At 43.0% G+C, this 17,024-nt stretch overlaps 1 protein-coding gene across 1 annotated transcript in view; it reads left to right on the forward strand.

Annotated features, from left to right (window-relative positions):
- Positions 1-674: 674 nt before the first annotated feature.
- The window catches only part of LOC109412620 (phospholipase B1, membrane-associated), a 38,012-nt gene continuing 21,662 nt past the window's right edge, over positions 675-17,024 (forward strand). Inside the window, exon 1 of the mRNA XM_029868580.2 lies at positions 675-956. Within this exon, the coding sequence (XP_029724440.2) occupies positions 948-956 (9 nt within the window). The 5' untranslated portion in view covers positions 675-947. The remainder of the gene's footprint in view (positions 957-17,024) is intronic.

Here is a 17,024-nt window from a genome sequence, read left to right on the forward strand (position 1 = left end):
GACCTTTTTCGTACAGAGGGCAAATAAGACCATCTAGTATCTTACCATAGAGAGATAAAAATTTAATCAAGAAATGTTTCTTGCATTTTTTTTGCACATATTTGTTCAAGAAGTGACATTTTGTGGGAAGCCTGAAATCAATGGAATGAAATCACATTGGTCTGAAATGAAGGCCCTGGGCCATGCTTCTAGGCATCCCGTAAATGCGGGTCTGAGTTTCTGATTTTCAATATCGGAACTCAATTAGGTGAACTCCATCGACCTAGGCTGCTATCAGATGCGTTGGGTGAGAATAGTATATTGCCATACACGTGAATCGACAGTTCAGTTCTTTTCAAATGTAGGTCTATCAATATTTTCGCAAAACAAACATTTTTCTACACACCAATGAGTGTTCTCACCTGACTTTACATTCCACCAACGTTACGCAGGGTTTATGACGCACAACTTACAAACGTTGAATGACAATGTCGACGGCATCGTCCGTGATAATGTGTAAACGTAGACGTAGCCCCAACCATAGATACAACGAGCAAGTGCTTGTGGGTGCAACGCATCGATCTGAGCCAGCATGCATAGCTTATAGCTTAGCCAACAACCGCGGTCAACTATTTCTCGCGTAGCTACAGCTGGATCGCCTCGGCGTCATCAATATGCATAGCCGCGCCAGCAGCCGTAGTCGATGCAGTAATGGGTTCGCGAATTGGCAGAATTGAATTTTAATATTTAATTGAACCGTACCTGTAGTACAATCAGTTATTATTTACACTCGATTACGGCTGGTCGCGTCGTGGAGAGCTGTTCTAGGGTTCGCGGCATCCCAGACGGAGATGATAGGTGCTAGTTTGATGCAGTTTGTGTTCTAGTTGAGTGAGGTACAAAGTTGAGGGTCGCCGTTGTACTACACAGAGCAATTAGATAGCTCCGTACGTTCCGATCGGCGGCTAATGCACACGGTAAGCACCTCCCGTTCTGGACGGTGAAATGAAATTGAAAGTAAACATTGTGCAATTTTGTTTGTGGCTTCCGGTGCGGCGTGCTATCCAGCTCGGTACATTTGCGAACAGTCTGATTCCGGTGTCATCCAAATGGATATTTCGCGGTGTTAGATGTGCTGTGGTAGTCGGTTTGTGGTTGATTAATAGAAATTGCATCAATTATTTAATTTCCTATCGATTATCTGTGTTTCCTGAACATTAATTGAATTAGTGATAAGGATTATCTTACTGGCTAGCCGAATGTGACAATGTAGCTGCAATACAGTGGTGCTATGCTGGATGTGCAATTTTAAATGAAGGAAGGTGAATCAGAAACATAAAATAAATTGATGCTAGAGTTGTGATAAAGCATTTCGGAGACTGCCGGACAAAACACTTATCGTACTAGGTATTTACATACTTTGAATCCAGACTGCGCGTTTTGCATTCGTGAAGGCGGTGAGAAATGCAGTTGGTGATCAAGTTCAATAAGAAATGGAAAATTACAGGAGCACTGAATGAAACCTGTTTCAGTCATCATACACAGCGTGTCTTTGATATATATTACAATTTGATTTTCTGTTTGTAGTCATTACTAATAATATAAGCCAAGATGCATTGCAAAAAAGTTAAAACTAATCACATTTTTAACCCATTTTAACAACACTCCATCATGGAAATCATAGCAGGATGTGCGCACAAGTAGCTGCGTATTCAAAACTGTCACGCGTTTTTTTTTCTGCTCCGCGTTGTTTTGTGTATGGCCTGTCGAATTGAGAAACGGCTGCTGCTGGTTCTATGCGCGTAGTGTTGAGTAGGATACTTAGCAATTGTTGTGAGATCTTGTCTTATTCCCATCGGGGTGTTGGAATTCGTCTTCATTTTCACGTGATTTCCGTGTAATTTTTTGGTGATAATGCTGCTGAATGTCCAGGAGACGCAAATGAAAGTCATCAATTTTGTCTCGAGAGTACTGGAATATGTATATATAATTTGGTGAGTTTGTTCCTGTATATCCTTTAAATGCCCAAACGTTGACCAAGCGTATTCTTTGAACTTAACACTGCCACTAACAACAGCCAAACTCCCGGGTGTGAGCTTGCACCGACCAGATGATCGATGACGAAATATGTGTCAGTCGAGCTTTAATATCAACATTCTAAAAAAAAAACAATACGCTCACACTTGTTGTTCGTAGGCCACGAGAGTGCGGGAGATTGAAAAAATAAATAATAAAATAAATGGTATTTTTTCACAAATTTATCTCTCAATTTGTCAATTAAACGTAGTTACTTTGCTTTCAAATACTTTAAGCATGACTTCAAGCTTTTACGTTTATTTCTGACATACTGGCCAGAAAATGATTCTTACAGAGACTCCTCCGGCGATTTCTTCTGCAACTCCACCAATAATTACTTGATCAATTCTTCCAAAAATATTTCAGAAATGTCTCCAGATTCCTTCAGAATTTCCTACAGGGATTTCTTTGTAAATTCTTCCAAAGATTCTTTAATCATTTTTCCATTGATTTCTGCAAAAAGTGTTTAGGATATGGAATTTCTGGCTTTCTCAGTCTAGGGAATCCAAACGATTAAATTTGCATTGCCCGACGTTTCGGCCTGGTTTATTTGGCCTTTTTCAAGGGTAAACTAAAAGAACAACTTTTAAATAGTTGGATACTACTATAAAAATTGATTTTTTTTCTTTTAGTTTACCCTTGAAAAAGGCCAAATAAACCAGGCCGAAACGTCGGGCAATGCAAATTTAATCGTTTGGATTCCCTAGACTGAGAAAGCCAGAAATTCCATAGCAAACCATTTCCAGCCGAAAACCCCTAGCAAAAGTGTTCAAGATATTTCTTCAGAAATTCGCTCAGGTATTTCTTCAGGAAGTCCATCAGATATTTGTTCAGGAATTGCTTTAGGGATTCCATTGAAAATTCTTAAATGAATGTATCCACTAGTTTCTTCCGAGATTCACTCAGAAAACCCTGCAGGCATTTCTTTAGAAATTCTTGCATTATTACTTTCAGGGATTAAGGCAGCTCTTCCACCCGCAAAAAAACGTCACTAGTTGGCACATATGCTTGAGAGTATATTTTCTAAGGATCTTTGCAGACGATTATCGATTTGTATCTCCAGGTACTCAGTTTTTTTTTCAAAAAATATTTTATCCGCAGATTTTTCCAAGAACACTTAAAAAAATCTCTTCTGGAAGTTCATAAGAAATTCCTGCTGAGATTGCTTCCCGAATTTTCCTGGGATTTCTTCGGATTTTCCTCCAGATATTCAAACAATATTACTTCCTAAGATTTCTTCTAAAATTCTTTCGGGTTTTTTTTCGAAATTCCTTTGAAAAGATATTTTTAACTCCAGAGATTTTTTCAGAATCTTAGGAATCGCTTCAAGAATTTCAGCTAAGAATTTCTCCGGAAGTTCTTCCATGGAATTTTTCAGAAATTCTTCTCAAATTTACTCTCAACATCCTATGTGGATTGCTACTGATGGTTTCCATGGTTTCTCCAAAAGTTCTGTGAGAATTATCTTCAGTGAATTATGCAGAAATGCTTACAATGATGTTTTCTTCAGAAATTGCTCTTGCTGTTCTATCAGATATATCTACTGGGATATCTATAGATATCCCTGAAGAACCTGTTAAAATATTACTTCAGGGAATTTTAAGAAGTTCGTCTAGAAATTGCCCAAAAACTTATGAAGAATTCTTTTAGCAATCCCTGTAGAAATCCGTGGAGGATGGACTTCTTAAAAACTTCAGGAGATAACTTTGGAAACTCATGGAAGAAATTTTTTGGAGATTTTTCCTGATCAAAAATTGCTGAATCATTTTCTGGAGCTATCTCTTGGCTGATTCGTGGACGATTTTCTAGGAAAATACCTAGGAAAATAGCTGAAGGAACACCTTTAGATACTCCTTAGATTCTAAAAAAAACATTAGTAATTCATGGAGCAACTCTTCAAGTAATTTCAAGGAAAAAATGCCAAAGAAATATCCGGAGGAGTTTCTGGAGAAATCAGCAGAGGATGTTTTAAGGAATCTCTTAAAACATGTATGAAGAAATTGCATACAAAAGTACTGGTGGTATTCTTGAAGAAATCTCTAAAGGCTTTTCCGAATGAATCCTTGGAAGACATCCTATAGCCCATAGGTACTTCTAAGCTGCCGTAATTCTGCAAAATGATGTAAGCGACATTGAATCTTTTGGAACACTTTCGGTTATTGTGCATCAAACTGAATTTTCTTTCAAACCTGCAAGGTTACGACTAGATCTGTCAGGTAGAAAGCATATAGCAGGTAGCAGGTGTATCACAGCATTGCAATTTCACCAAAATGGCAAAAACTGGAATGCGCTGACACTGTTTTGCAATATTACTGAAGTGAAGGAATTCATAGCAAAATTACTTATACAGTTAGTAGATATTTCTGAAAAAAAATCCTGTACCTAGAAACATAAAAAAAACCCTAGAGAAATTCTTTAGAGAATCGCTCTAGCAATAAATAAATTAATTTTTGATGGAATCTTTGAAATAATAGCAGGAAAAGATGAACAATCCTATGCAAGAATTCAAATTAAAATGTCATGAAAAATAACTAATAAAATTCTATGGAATTCTGGAGTAATTTCGGCAGGTATTATTGAGAGAAAGTTCGGAAATCTTAAAAAAGGAGGTATGAATAAATCCGAAACCTAAAGGGACCCCTAGATAAACTTCCAGAAAAATCTGTTGAGAATTTTATAGAGGAATTTCACAATTAATGTCTGAGAAAATCCCTTAATTCAAACAATAACTGCTGAAAAGTTTTTGGAAATAATATGAATTTCTAAAAGAAAACTCTACGAGGAACTTCTGAAAGAGTCTCCTTATCTTTGTGATGAATTTCTCCTGGAATTGTATCTTTTAATGAAACATTTTAAGTAACTCCTCGAAAACCCAGAAGAAATTCCTAGGAGAATTTCTTAAGAAATCCCAAATAAAAGCTACTGGAAAAATTCTGAAGGTATTCATCCAGGTAGTTCATCTTGGTTTCTTCCAGGAAATTCTTCAGATATTTATCCTGGAATTCTTTGAGGAATTTCTCTTGGAGTTTCTTGAAGAATTTCTTCTGTATTTCCTTAAGGAATTTCTTAAGAAACTCCTTCATGGATTTGTCCTGCAACTCGTTTAAGAATTTCTCCTAGAATTCTTCGTGGGATTTTTCCTCTGGAATTCCTTGAAGGCTTTCTTCTTAAACTCTTTGAGGAATTCTCCCAAGAACTATTTCAGTACTTTGTGTAGGAGTTCTTTCTGGAATTTTAAGGGGACTCCTCCCGAAATTTCTTCAGGGTGTTTTTGGAAAGATTTCTCCTGGAACTAACTTAGAGATATCTTTAAGAATTCCTTCAAGGGATTTTTCTCAAATTCCTTCAAGGATTCTTCCAAAAACCCCTTAACGAATTTGATCAGGAGCTCCTTCAGGGTTTTATTCTGGAATACCTTCAAGAATTCCTTAAAAGAGTTTTATAGGAATTTCGTCAGAAATTCATACTGGAGTTCTTTGAGGTATTTCGCCTGCAGTTCCTTGAGGTTTTTTTTCTGGATTTTTTTAGGGACTCCGCCAGATACTCCTTCAAAGATTTCTTCAGGAGTTTGTTAAATGATTCATCAGGATTTCTCCTAGATGTTTTTTTTCTTTCCCTTCAGGAATTTCTTTCTGGAAATCTTCATAGATTTTTTTTCTGGAATCCTTTGAGAGAATCCCACTGTAATTGCTGAAGATTTTTTTTCGAGAACTCCTACAGAGATTCCTTCAGAAGAAGGGGGAGGAAAGAGATTTCTTCAAGGATTCTTTGGGAGATTTTTTGGATTTTACGTCAACGATTTCAATTGCAAATCCTTCAAGAGTTTTTCTCACTGAGTTCTGCAGGAACACCTTCAGGGGTTTTTTCATAAGCTAATTCATAAACTTTTTTCTAGGGTCTGTTTTAGGGAAATCCAGGAATTTCTACAGAAACTCCGTCAGGAACTCTTTAGGGATTCCTTTGGGAAGTCCTTCAGGGATTCCTTCAGAAACACCTTAAGAGATTCCTACTGGAATTCTTTGAGGGATTCCTTCTTTAATTCCTTTATCGATTTCTCCAGTAATTCCTCAAAGGATTCCTCCAGGAATGCCTTGAAGAATTTCTTCAGAAGTTTCTTCATTTATTCACCCAAGAAACTCTTCAGGGAATTTTTCAGGAATTTCTCCTTGAAATCTTGCAGAAATTTCTTCAGGTATCCCACTAGAATATCCATCAGCGGTTTCTGTTGGAGTTTAACTAAGGATTTCTCCAAAAGTTTTGAGGGATTCCTTCATTCAAGGATTTTCCCTGGTATTTTTTGAGGAATTTCTTCTGGAATTGCTAGAGAGATTTTCAAGGAACTCCTTCAAGACTCTTTCAGGGATTCCTCCAGAAACACCTTCTGAGATTCCTATAGGAGCACTTTTAAGCTGAAAACCAGTTTAGACGTTACGTTAAGAAGAAAAGCAAGTCTTACGGAATTCAAGATATTCCGTAATACTTACTTACTTTCAGTCCTGGGCACCCACGGTGGTGAAGAGGTCCGAATTGAAAGATCTCCATCCTGGGCGATTGCCAGCCATCGCACAGTGGGAAGAAAGGTCTGAAACGCGATTAAATTCAATACAGGTCGGACCAGGCCCGGATTTAAGGGGGGCAATGGGGGCAAGTGCCCCGGGCCCCCCGATTGAGGGGGCCCCCCAAGAATCCCGAAGCACTATATATATTTTGTTCAACGAACTTATATAAAACACAGTTGTCCTAGAGTAGTTGTTATTGGGTTACCAAAAGTATCGAGATTACTTCATAATTGACTTGAGAATAAATCGAAATCCTAAACTTCATGATTTTTGGTGCACTGGCACTATTTTTAGAATGGATTTACAGTTTTTGTGGGATAATTTCTTTTATATGAGCTGCCATTCTAAAAGCATAAAACTGCTTTGTCAATTTATTGATAAATGCAAAACAATTGAAATTAAAAAAAAAAACAACTAAACGATTCAATTGTTTCTCCAGGGAGATATACAATATTCATCAATTGGATAAAAAGAAGTTTCTTTTTTTTTTTTACTTATTTGTTTATTTGGAAGGCTCGGGCGCCACATGGGCATAACTGAGCCGAAATCTTTTGTTTTTTTTTTACAATGGTTATAAATTTTACAACTTATTACTGCCTTAAAACTATGTTAGTTTGGGAAGCCGAAGTACTCGCGGCTGTTTCGAGGTTAAGGATTGAAGAAAAAAAAATTGGGAAGGACGGATTTATGGGTTTAAAACTAAATTATTTGCTAACTTATACTAAAACTTTGATGGGACAAATTGTCCATATCTGTAACGGAACCAAAAAGAAAGGACTTTATCGGTAGAAAACGACAAGAAGAGGACAAACGGAAGGAACAACGAGCTGTCGAAGTCTGAGAAGTTGTTACGATTGGTGTTAACCAGAGATGGGCTTACCTCCAGCGTCATGTACCAGTAGTACACACTCATAAAACGAGTTTGGGGATTCTGTTCGAGCAGCTTTTCGAAGTTTTCTATGACTAACGGATTCACAACCTCGCATCGGATGAGGAACCGGAACGACAACTCCGCAAAGCGGTCTGTCAGAGGCTGTACACCAGCAAGTACCTCTAAACTCATTGTGTGAGTCGAGTTCATGCAACCTAACGCGATCCGAAGGCAACGGTACTGAACCCGTTGAAGCTTCAGCAAGTGTGTTTTCGCCGCGGATTGAAAACAGAAGCTACCGTATTCTAAAACCGATAGAATGGTTGTTTGGTACAGCCTGATCAGATCTTCCGGATGTTCTCCCCACCATGTTCCGGTAATAGTTCGCATAAAGTTGATTCGTTTTTGGCATTTCTGTATCAGATACACAATGTGCTTCCCCCAGGTGCATTTGGAGTCGAACCAGACGCCGAGGTATTGTGAAGACATGCTATGAGTGATTGTCTTACCCATCAGAACGAGCGGAAACTTTGCCGGTTTGTGTTTATTAGAAAAGACAACCATCTCAGTTTTCTCCGGAGAGAACTCGATACCCAGCTTGAGAGCCCAAGTAGACAAATTGTCCAAAGTATCCTGTAGTGGTCCTTGCAGATCGACTGCTATTGATCCCGTTACAGAGACAACACAGTCATCCGCAAGCTGCCTTAACGTGCAGTTTTCCATGAGACAATTATCTATGTCTCTGACATAAAAGTTGTAAAGAAGGGGGCTTAGACATGAACCCTGGGGGAGGCCCATGTAGCTAATTCGTGAAACTGTCAAGTCGCCATGAGCGAAACTCATCTGCTTCTCAAACAGCAAATTGTACAAAAAGTTGTTCAGAATTGGTGAAAGGCCACTGTCGTGTAGTTTGTCAGAAAGAACATCGACACAAACTGAATCAAAAGCCCCCTTAATATCCAAAAACACTGAGCCCATTTGCTGCTTTTGAGCAAAGGCAAGCTGAATTTCTGAAGAAAGCAACGCAAGACAGTCGTTCGTACCTTTGCCTCTGCGGAAACCAAACTGTGTGTCTGACAACATGCCATTCGATTCAACCCATTTGTCCAGTCGAAAGAGAATCATCTTCTCCAACAGCTTCCGTAGACAAGACAACATCGCGATTGGACGGTACGAATTATGATCCGACGCGGGTTTCCCGGGTTTTTGAACAGCTATCACCCTCACTTGTCTCCAGTCATCCGGAACGATGTTGTTATCCAGGAACTGATTGAACAAGTTCAACAAGCGCCTCTTAGCGACGTCGGGGAGGTTTTTAAGCAATTTGAACTTGATTCGATCTATTCCTGGAGCGGAATTGTTACATGAAAGAAGAGCAAGTGAGAATTCAACCATCGAAAACGGTCTATCCATGTCGTCCCTATCCTCGGAAACATCACGAATTATTCGCTCCACGGGTACGGAATCTGGACAAACTTTTTTTGCGAACTTGAGAATCCACCGAGGAGAGCTTTCTCGATCCTCGTTGACCGACGACGCGTTACGCATTCTTCTACCGACGTTCCAAAGAGTTCTCATCGAAGTCTCGCGCGACAAACCCTCGACGAACCGACGCCAGTAACCGCTTTTCTTCGCCTTGATCAAGTTTTTGAGCTTGCTTTCAAGGGAAGCGAACCGCTTGAAGTTTTCGACCGAACCGCGTTTCCGAAACTCTTTGAACGCCGCGGATTTCTCGCGATAGATTTCTGTACACTCACTATCCCACCACGGATTGGGGGGTTTCCTGCGAACCGACGGACCTGGCACTGGTCGACGTTGTGCCTGAAGCGCGCTACTGATGATCAGTTCTGATAGAAACTGATACTCTTCCCGCGGTGGAAGGACTTCTACCGATTGCTCACCGTCGATAATTGCTTCTGCGTACTTCTCCTAGTCAATGTGCTTGGTGAGATCGTAGGCGATGTCGATAGATGGAGGTTGATGTGACCCATTGGAAATAGAAACAACAATCGGCAGATGATCACTACCATGGGGATCCTGGATAACCTTCCATGTACACTCCAGCGATAGTGAGCTCGAACAGATTGAGAGGTCTAATCGGCTGTTTCTAGGGCTGCCATCTTGAGCTGGAGGTGCCACTCGTGTAACTTCTCCGGTATTCAAAATTGTCATGTTGAAGTCGTCGCAGAGGTCATATATCAACGTTGATCGGCTGTCATCGTACAGTTCCCCCCAGCCTGTACCATGGGAGTTGAAATCTCCCATGAGCAGCCGAGGCTCGGGCATAACCGAGCAGATGTGGGCGAGATCCCTGCGAGATATCACAGTTCTCGGAGGAAGATATATGGAGGCAACACTGAGGGTTTTACCTCGGATAGTCACCTCACATGCGACGGCTTCAATGCCTGTCATCGGATAAAAATCGACTCTGTAAAATGAGTGCTGCTTCTTAATCCCTAGAAGCACCCCTCCGTACGAGTCGGATCGATCAAGGCGAATGATATTATAATCGGGAAAAGGTAAGGTTACATCAGGTGTTAGCCATGTTTCGGATAGTGCAAAAACATCGTAAATTGTTAACTAAAAATTTAAAAACGTCTAATTTCGGTGTAACACTACGACAGTTCCAGTGTAGAACCGAAATCGTATCTTCGACCTCGGTGGTTAAATTAGCCATCGAATGATACGATTGTCGCAAGGAGGGGCATTTTAGAAGCCAACTGCTTCAAAAGAGGGGTCACACAAGTGTTGGGGGATGCGGTTCGTGGGTCGAGTATTACCTGTGGCCTTGTTCCAGAGTCCTACGCTGTGTTCCTCCAGATGTAGCAAGCTCCTTTCTTTCCTGTCAAATGCAATCCTTTTCCTCGAATCAACTCCTTTCCAAGTTATCCTTGTTCACTTCCACTAAACCTCCAAGTTCTTCTTTCCACTAATAACTTTCACTGAGTTTAAGAGGCAAACAAGTTTATTAGGCTAATAAATAATTACACTTTATTTTTAATCAAAACTGCGCGCGCGAATAGTTTTCCGCTTTTATTCGTTGGCTATCGGTTGGCTACTAACTACTGTCCAGTCCATGTACATTCTGACCGTTCTCGTGTGTTTTGTGTGTATTGTTCGTGTAATGGTTACAATAGTATGTGCAGTTCATTTAATTTAGTGTACTTGTGGTTACGTGTATAACAGTAACGTTAGGGTAGTACAATTACTTAACTTTTGCATGCTTAGTTTAACTAATTCAAATTTCAATTTAACTAACAACTAACATAACCGGCCCCCTTGAAACTTGTTTCAACTAACTAATTCTAACATTACTAACATTTCATCTAATCTTTACTAATCATTCAATGTTGTCAGCAATGGGTAAGGGGCAAATACGATTGACGGGACGTCTGTAAGTCCCTCTAGACGTTCGTATGGTGACAACTCGTATGACTCCATCAGCTCCAGGGTGAACCTCGGTTATCCGGGCTAATGGCCAGTCCAGCGGAGGTATATTGTCCTCTCGAACTACCACGATGCTACCGATGCGGATGGGGCTTGGTTGAAGGTGCTTGGTCGCTTGCTGAAGCCCGGTGAGATATTCTTGGCTCCAGCGCTGCCAGTAACGTTGAAACATCTGCTGTCGTTGCTGATAGTGGGTCAGGCGGTTCGAGGGTATGGCTGTGAAATCGGGGTCAGCGAGGGATTTCATTGACGTCCCGATTAAGAAATGGGCTGGTGTGAGGGCATTCATGTCAGTGGGGTCATCTGACGAAGGGCAAAGAGGTCTTGAGTTGAGGGCAGCTGCAATTTGTACCAGCAGGGTGCAGAAGTTTTCGTGGGTCAGTTGGTGTGACCCAATTTCCTTCTTCAGAGCAGTTTTGGAGGAGCGGACTGCTGCCTCCCAAAGTCCTCCAAAATTGGGAGCGCGGGGTGGAATAAAATGCCACAAAATTCCTTGCTGTGACATTTCGGCTCCAATAGCCGTCTGGTTTACCTTGCTGTTCAACAGTCGGTATAGGTCGTGTAACTCATGCTTCGCACCTTGAAAATTTGTCGCATTATCGGAATGGATTTCCTTCGGGATTCCGTGGTGGCCGACGAATCTACGAAGCGCAGAGATGAATTCAGCTGACGAGAGGTCCATGACCAGCTCAAGATGAATGGCCTTTGTCGTGAAGCATATAAAAAAAGCGATGTAAACTTTCGGTGGAGCTGCTCGCCGGTGTGGGGGCTTCAAATAGAAGGGTCCGCAGTAGTCGACGCCAGTTATAAGGAAAGGACGAGCTGGGCGTACTCGGACGGATGGGAGCTGTCCCATTGGCTGTTGGATTGGCGTGGGGTTGAAGCGAAAACAGCGGTGGCAGTTTCGAAGAACAGAAGTGACAGCTCTCTTTCCATGAATCGGCCAAAACTCCTGTCTCATTAGCGCAAGAGTTGCTTGATGTCCTCCGTGAAGGGTTTGAACGTGATAATACTCAACGAGCATACGTGTAAATTTATGCGACTGTGGCAGTACTGCTGGATGTCTGGTGGCGTAGTCCTCAAGGGAATGGCGAAGGCGACCTCCAACTCTGATGATTCCTTCCCGATCAACGAAGGGACGAAGAAGCTTCAATGGTGATTTGTGGGGAACTTGGTAACGTTTCTTCAAGGTTTTGAATTCTTCTGAAAACGACTCTTCCTGGACTTAGCGTACCAGGCACATTTTGGAGGTAGCTATTTCCGATGGAGAAAGAAATGATGCAGAAGTCCGCTGCGTTGGCCGTCTACAATTATTCAAAAATCGTAGGCAAAGAGCTACTATTCTGAGGAGAGGTAGCAGTGATGATCGAAGGGAGAAGAAGAAGTTCGGCTCCACTGATGTAGTGTTTGCTTGAACGATGATACGAGGTTCCAAATCAACTTCAGTCGGGAGAGGATCGGAGACATCGATCATCCAGGTAGACGGGGTATTTTCAACCAAATGGGTCCATTTTTCCAAAGGTCGCTCGTCAAAAAGTCTTCGACAGGAACTCCTCGAGAAACTAAATCGGCCGGATTCTCTTTCCCGGCTACATGCTGCCATGAATGTCCAAATGTTGTAGTCTGGATACTGGAAACACGATTGGCGATGAAGGTTTTCCACGTATTTGGCGGAGCTTTCAACCAGTGCAAAACAACGGTTGAGTCCGACCAGAAAAATGATTGAACGTCGTCCAGTGCCAGAGCCTTGACAACGGTCTGATGCAGACGTGCAGCTTCTCTGGCCGCGCAAAGCTCCAATCTCGGTATTGTCAACCGTTTCAATGGTGCAACACGAGACTTGGCTGAAAGAAGTTCTATGCGTACGTTGCCGTAGCGATCGACAGAGCGAACGTATAAACAAGCTCCGTAAGCAAATTCCGAGGCGTCGGCGAAGCAGTGGAACTGAATGTCGACGTAATCCGTAATAAAAGCAAATCTTGGGATGCTGTATTCGGCCAGCTTGTCTAAACAGCGATGAAAAGTTTTCCATTTCTGCTCCAACTGTGATGGCACCGGGGCATCCCATCCGGTTTGTAGTAAAGCCAGCTCCTGCATGATTATCTTGGCAGTCACCACTACAGGAGCAATCAATCCAAGCGGATCAAACAGCTTGGCAATTGAAGATAAAATCTTCTTCCTAGTCCATGTTTCTTCATGATCGTCCGTGCTGAATAGGAACCGAAGTTGATCAGCTTTCGGCTCCCAAGTAATCCCAAGGGTTTTGATCCTTTCGTCTGGGTGTAATTCAAAGGTTATAGAAAGATTTGTTCCCAACTGATCTTCCGGAACTCCAGCCAAGACTTCCGGGCGATTTGAGCACCATTTACGTATTGGGAATCCTCCTTTCGCCATCAACGACGTTAATTCTTCGCGCAGACCGATGGCTTCCTCCACGCATGTGGCACCTCCGATGTAGTCGTCCACGTAAAAATCCTTTTCCAACGCAGCGCTTGCTGGGGAGTCCTCCGAGCCTTCATCGACAGCTAACTGTTTTAGAGCACGGGTTGCCAAAAATGATGATGGTTTCAGCCCGTACGTCACGGTAAGCAGCTCGTAACTGTCAATTGGTTCATCTATGGAGAAGCGAAAAAATATTCGAAGACGAAGAGTGTCGTTGTCGTCCTGCCGCACCTGCCTGTACATTTTCTCCACATCTCCCACAAGTGCCACTTCGTGCTTGCGAAAGCGAATAAGCAGATTCAAAAGATCGTCCTGAATTACGGGCCCCTTCAGTAGTACGTCGTTGAGAGAGTAGCCGTTGTCCGTTTGCGCCGACGCATCGAAGACGACGCGCACCTTGGTCGTTGTGCTTGCTTCTTTAAGTACCGCGTGGTGCAACAAGTAGAAAACCTTCCGTTGACCCGTTCCCGTAGCTTCTGCTTGTAATTCCGCTTCCGATATCCTCCTCATGTGTCCCATTTCCAGGTATTCTTTCATGAATGCGTGATACTGATCCTTCATGGTAGAGTTCCTTTCCAAACGGTTTTCCAGTTTCCGGTATCTTTCCAGCGCTGAAACCTCCGAATTGCCCAACATCCGTTCGAAGCCGAAATGCTTTGGCAACTGTACGATGTATCGTCCATCCTGCGCCCTCGAATGAGTACGCTTAAAGTCCTCTTCGCAATCCTGCTCTTCCTTTGACCATGCCGGTTGATCGTCACAGCTTTCCACCTGCCAGAACCGTTCCAGCAATTCTTCCAGATTCCCGACCGTAGTTGTCGTGCAGCAACGAACTGATACTTTCTGCTGCAGACTTGCATCCCTGCCAGCCACGATCCATCCAAATACCGAATCTACGAGCACGGGTAACTCGGGACCCAGAGAAATCCGTTTCATCTCCCTCTCGTACAAAAAGTTGAAGGAGTGTTCAACGCCAAGTAATAGATCGATGCGGCCACTGACGTTGAACTGAGGATCTGCCAGTTGGAGATTATTTGGGATTTTCCAATGACAAATCGGAACTGTTGTCGAAGGTAATTCTGCAGTCACTCGTTGCAACACCAAGAAATCCAATCCAACAGTGTAGTCCGTGGTTCTGGAACTCACCGTTGCGCTGACGGCATGTTTCGCTGTAGATTCCGATTGTCCAACTCCTGTTATTGGAACACATATTGTTCGCCGCTTGAGTTTGAGCATTTGGCATAGTCTCTCACTCATCACGTTCACCTGCGATCTCGCTGGACAGCGAGCAACGCACGAGCCAGCTGGCTTCCCCCGTACTGATCGCGTACCTTTACCACCACCGTAGACAGGAACACGCTTGAACCTACGCTTCCCTGCTTCGTTCCAATGCTGTACGATCCAGTCGACCCATTTTCCTCGGCTTCCCTTTGATTATCTTCCACTGATTCCGTTACAACATGCGACCTAGTTGCATTATTCTTCCTTGTTGAGTTGCCAGCCGGAGTATTGCCCTCGGAGTCGTTGCTTCCGCTGTTGGATTGAAACCCAGGATGAATGAGGGAGTTATGCTTCTTTCCGCACGTCCTGCAGCTGAACTTCGAACTGCAATCCCGAACCCAGTGACCGGACTTGAAACAATTGCTGCACAACCGCTTGCTGTTGACAAAGTCCAATTTCTCCTTCAGCCCGAAACTCTGGAACTTCGAACACTTCACCAAATAATGCTGCTCACCGCAGCATTGACACAAAGGATCACTTCTCCCACTTTCCATTGACGCATGTACTGCTAACCGTTTACGTTTCACGAACACCTTCGGCTGCTCGCTGATGGCCTTACTACAGTTTGATTGTACAGCATCCAACACCCTCGTCCGCTTCTCCAAAAAGTCCGTCAACGCTGTGAAAGTTGGATCCCGTAGTGATGCCGCGTGGTCCTCCCATAATTGCAAAGTGTGATTATCCAGCTTCGAGCACATCCAATGCACAATCATCGCTCCCCAGTGTTCGGTTTTTTCGCCCAGCTGCTTTAATATCTTTAGTCGTTGATCGAATTCGTCCACCAAACCGTGAATCCGCACCGCCGATTCCTTATCAATTTTTGGGAATTCCATGAGTGCCTGAAGATGCCGTTTCTTCAACAGATACTCATTTGAATACCGCTTCGTGATAGTATCCCATGCTATGGCGTAGTTGTCGTTAGTGATTGTTAACGACTCGATCAACTTGGCCGCCTCCCCTTTCAAGGCAGATTTCAAATAATGAAATTTCTGCACATCGCTGAGCTCCAGTGAGTCATGAATGAGCGAGACGAAGGTGGACTTGAATGACAGCCACCCTTTGTAATCCCCATCAAACTCAGGTAACGATATTTGTGGCAAGCGAACCCCCGTGTGCATTCCCAATGCACTAGTGTTCCGAATGGAGTTATCCAAATTTGGTACTGGTTGGGCAGGTACCAATTTCCCCAGCAAAGCAGCACGAATCTCGTAATACTGATTTTCGAATACTGCAAACGCATTATTCGTATCCTGCTCAAGCTCACCCTCTGTATCCAACTCGCAAATCTCTTCTTGCAACTCGTTGAATTCTTCCCAAGATTCCTCTAACTTGTCCAGCCTTGACTGAACGTGCCCATTCTGTGTGTCCGGATTATAACCCTCCAGAAACTGCATATGCCGTCGCAGAGCCGCAAAAAAGCGCTCGCGTTTCTTGAGTTTGTCTTTAATTCCCCCAGCCATACCCACACTATCAGATCAGCAGTCGCGAAGCAATCCACGGACCGAGAAAGAGAAACCAAAAATACCACGGAAGTACCTCCGGTAACGCTATGGAGTCAATGGACAGTCACTCACCTGTGACCTGTCCAAGCCAGGCCTTGTATTAAATACAAAAAAATCTAAGCTCCGATATCCAAAAATACTCCGGCCCCCGTAACCAACTACCGTTCACGCTGCTGATCTTGTCGTTTGTGCTCAGCCAAAATTATCGAGCGAAGTAGCTCCGTCGCCGACAATCAATGAAAGAAAAAGAAATCTTACGCAGCACCACCAAACCCAGCATATATATGTTGGACAGCTACTAACCTGTAGCCTGTCTACAACAGGCCTTGATCAAATCAAATATTTCGCCTCACACCGCCCAAATATACTATATGCGTTTAAAATTGCAGTGCTAAACGCACTCCTATCCCGAATCGTCAATCCAAAACTTTCGCTTACCGCCTCTCGTCTTTGCCAAACCTTCTGTGTTGCAATATATGCCGATCCGTATTGGTACTACTATCCACCGATCCGCGTAGAGCAGCCACCTCCGATAACGAGTCAGATGTAAACAGTCCAATACACCGACGATTCAACCGATGACCGCCGCCAGTACGTACATGAAAGGGTGAAATAGACCCAAAGTAGCACCACAATGAGAGGGATAAATAATTGGACAGGCACTCACCTGAGGCCTGTCGACAATAGGCCTTGTATAGCGTATATCACAGGAGCCAAAATGTAAACACCGGCGTTGATGTGTACCGCGCTGCAGTAGTGGTAATCCGAGCAGTCACGTGGCCCAACCGAATCCAACCGATGATGTCGTATACAGATTACTGCCGATCGTCTATCCCGTCACCGTCGCAAGTATCGCTGGGAATACTA

The sequence above is a fragment of the Aedes albopictus genome, chromosome 3 (genome assembly GCF_035046485.1).
Source record: "Aedes albopictus strain Foshan chromosome 3, AalbF5, whole genome shotgun sequence".
NCBI classification, from domain to species: domain Eukaryota; kingdom Metazoa; phylum Arthropoda; class Insecta; order Diptera; family Culicidae; genus Aedes; species Aedes albopictus.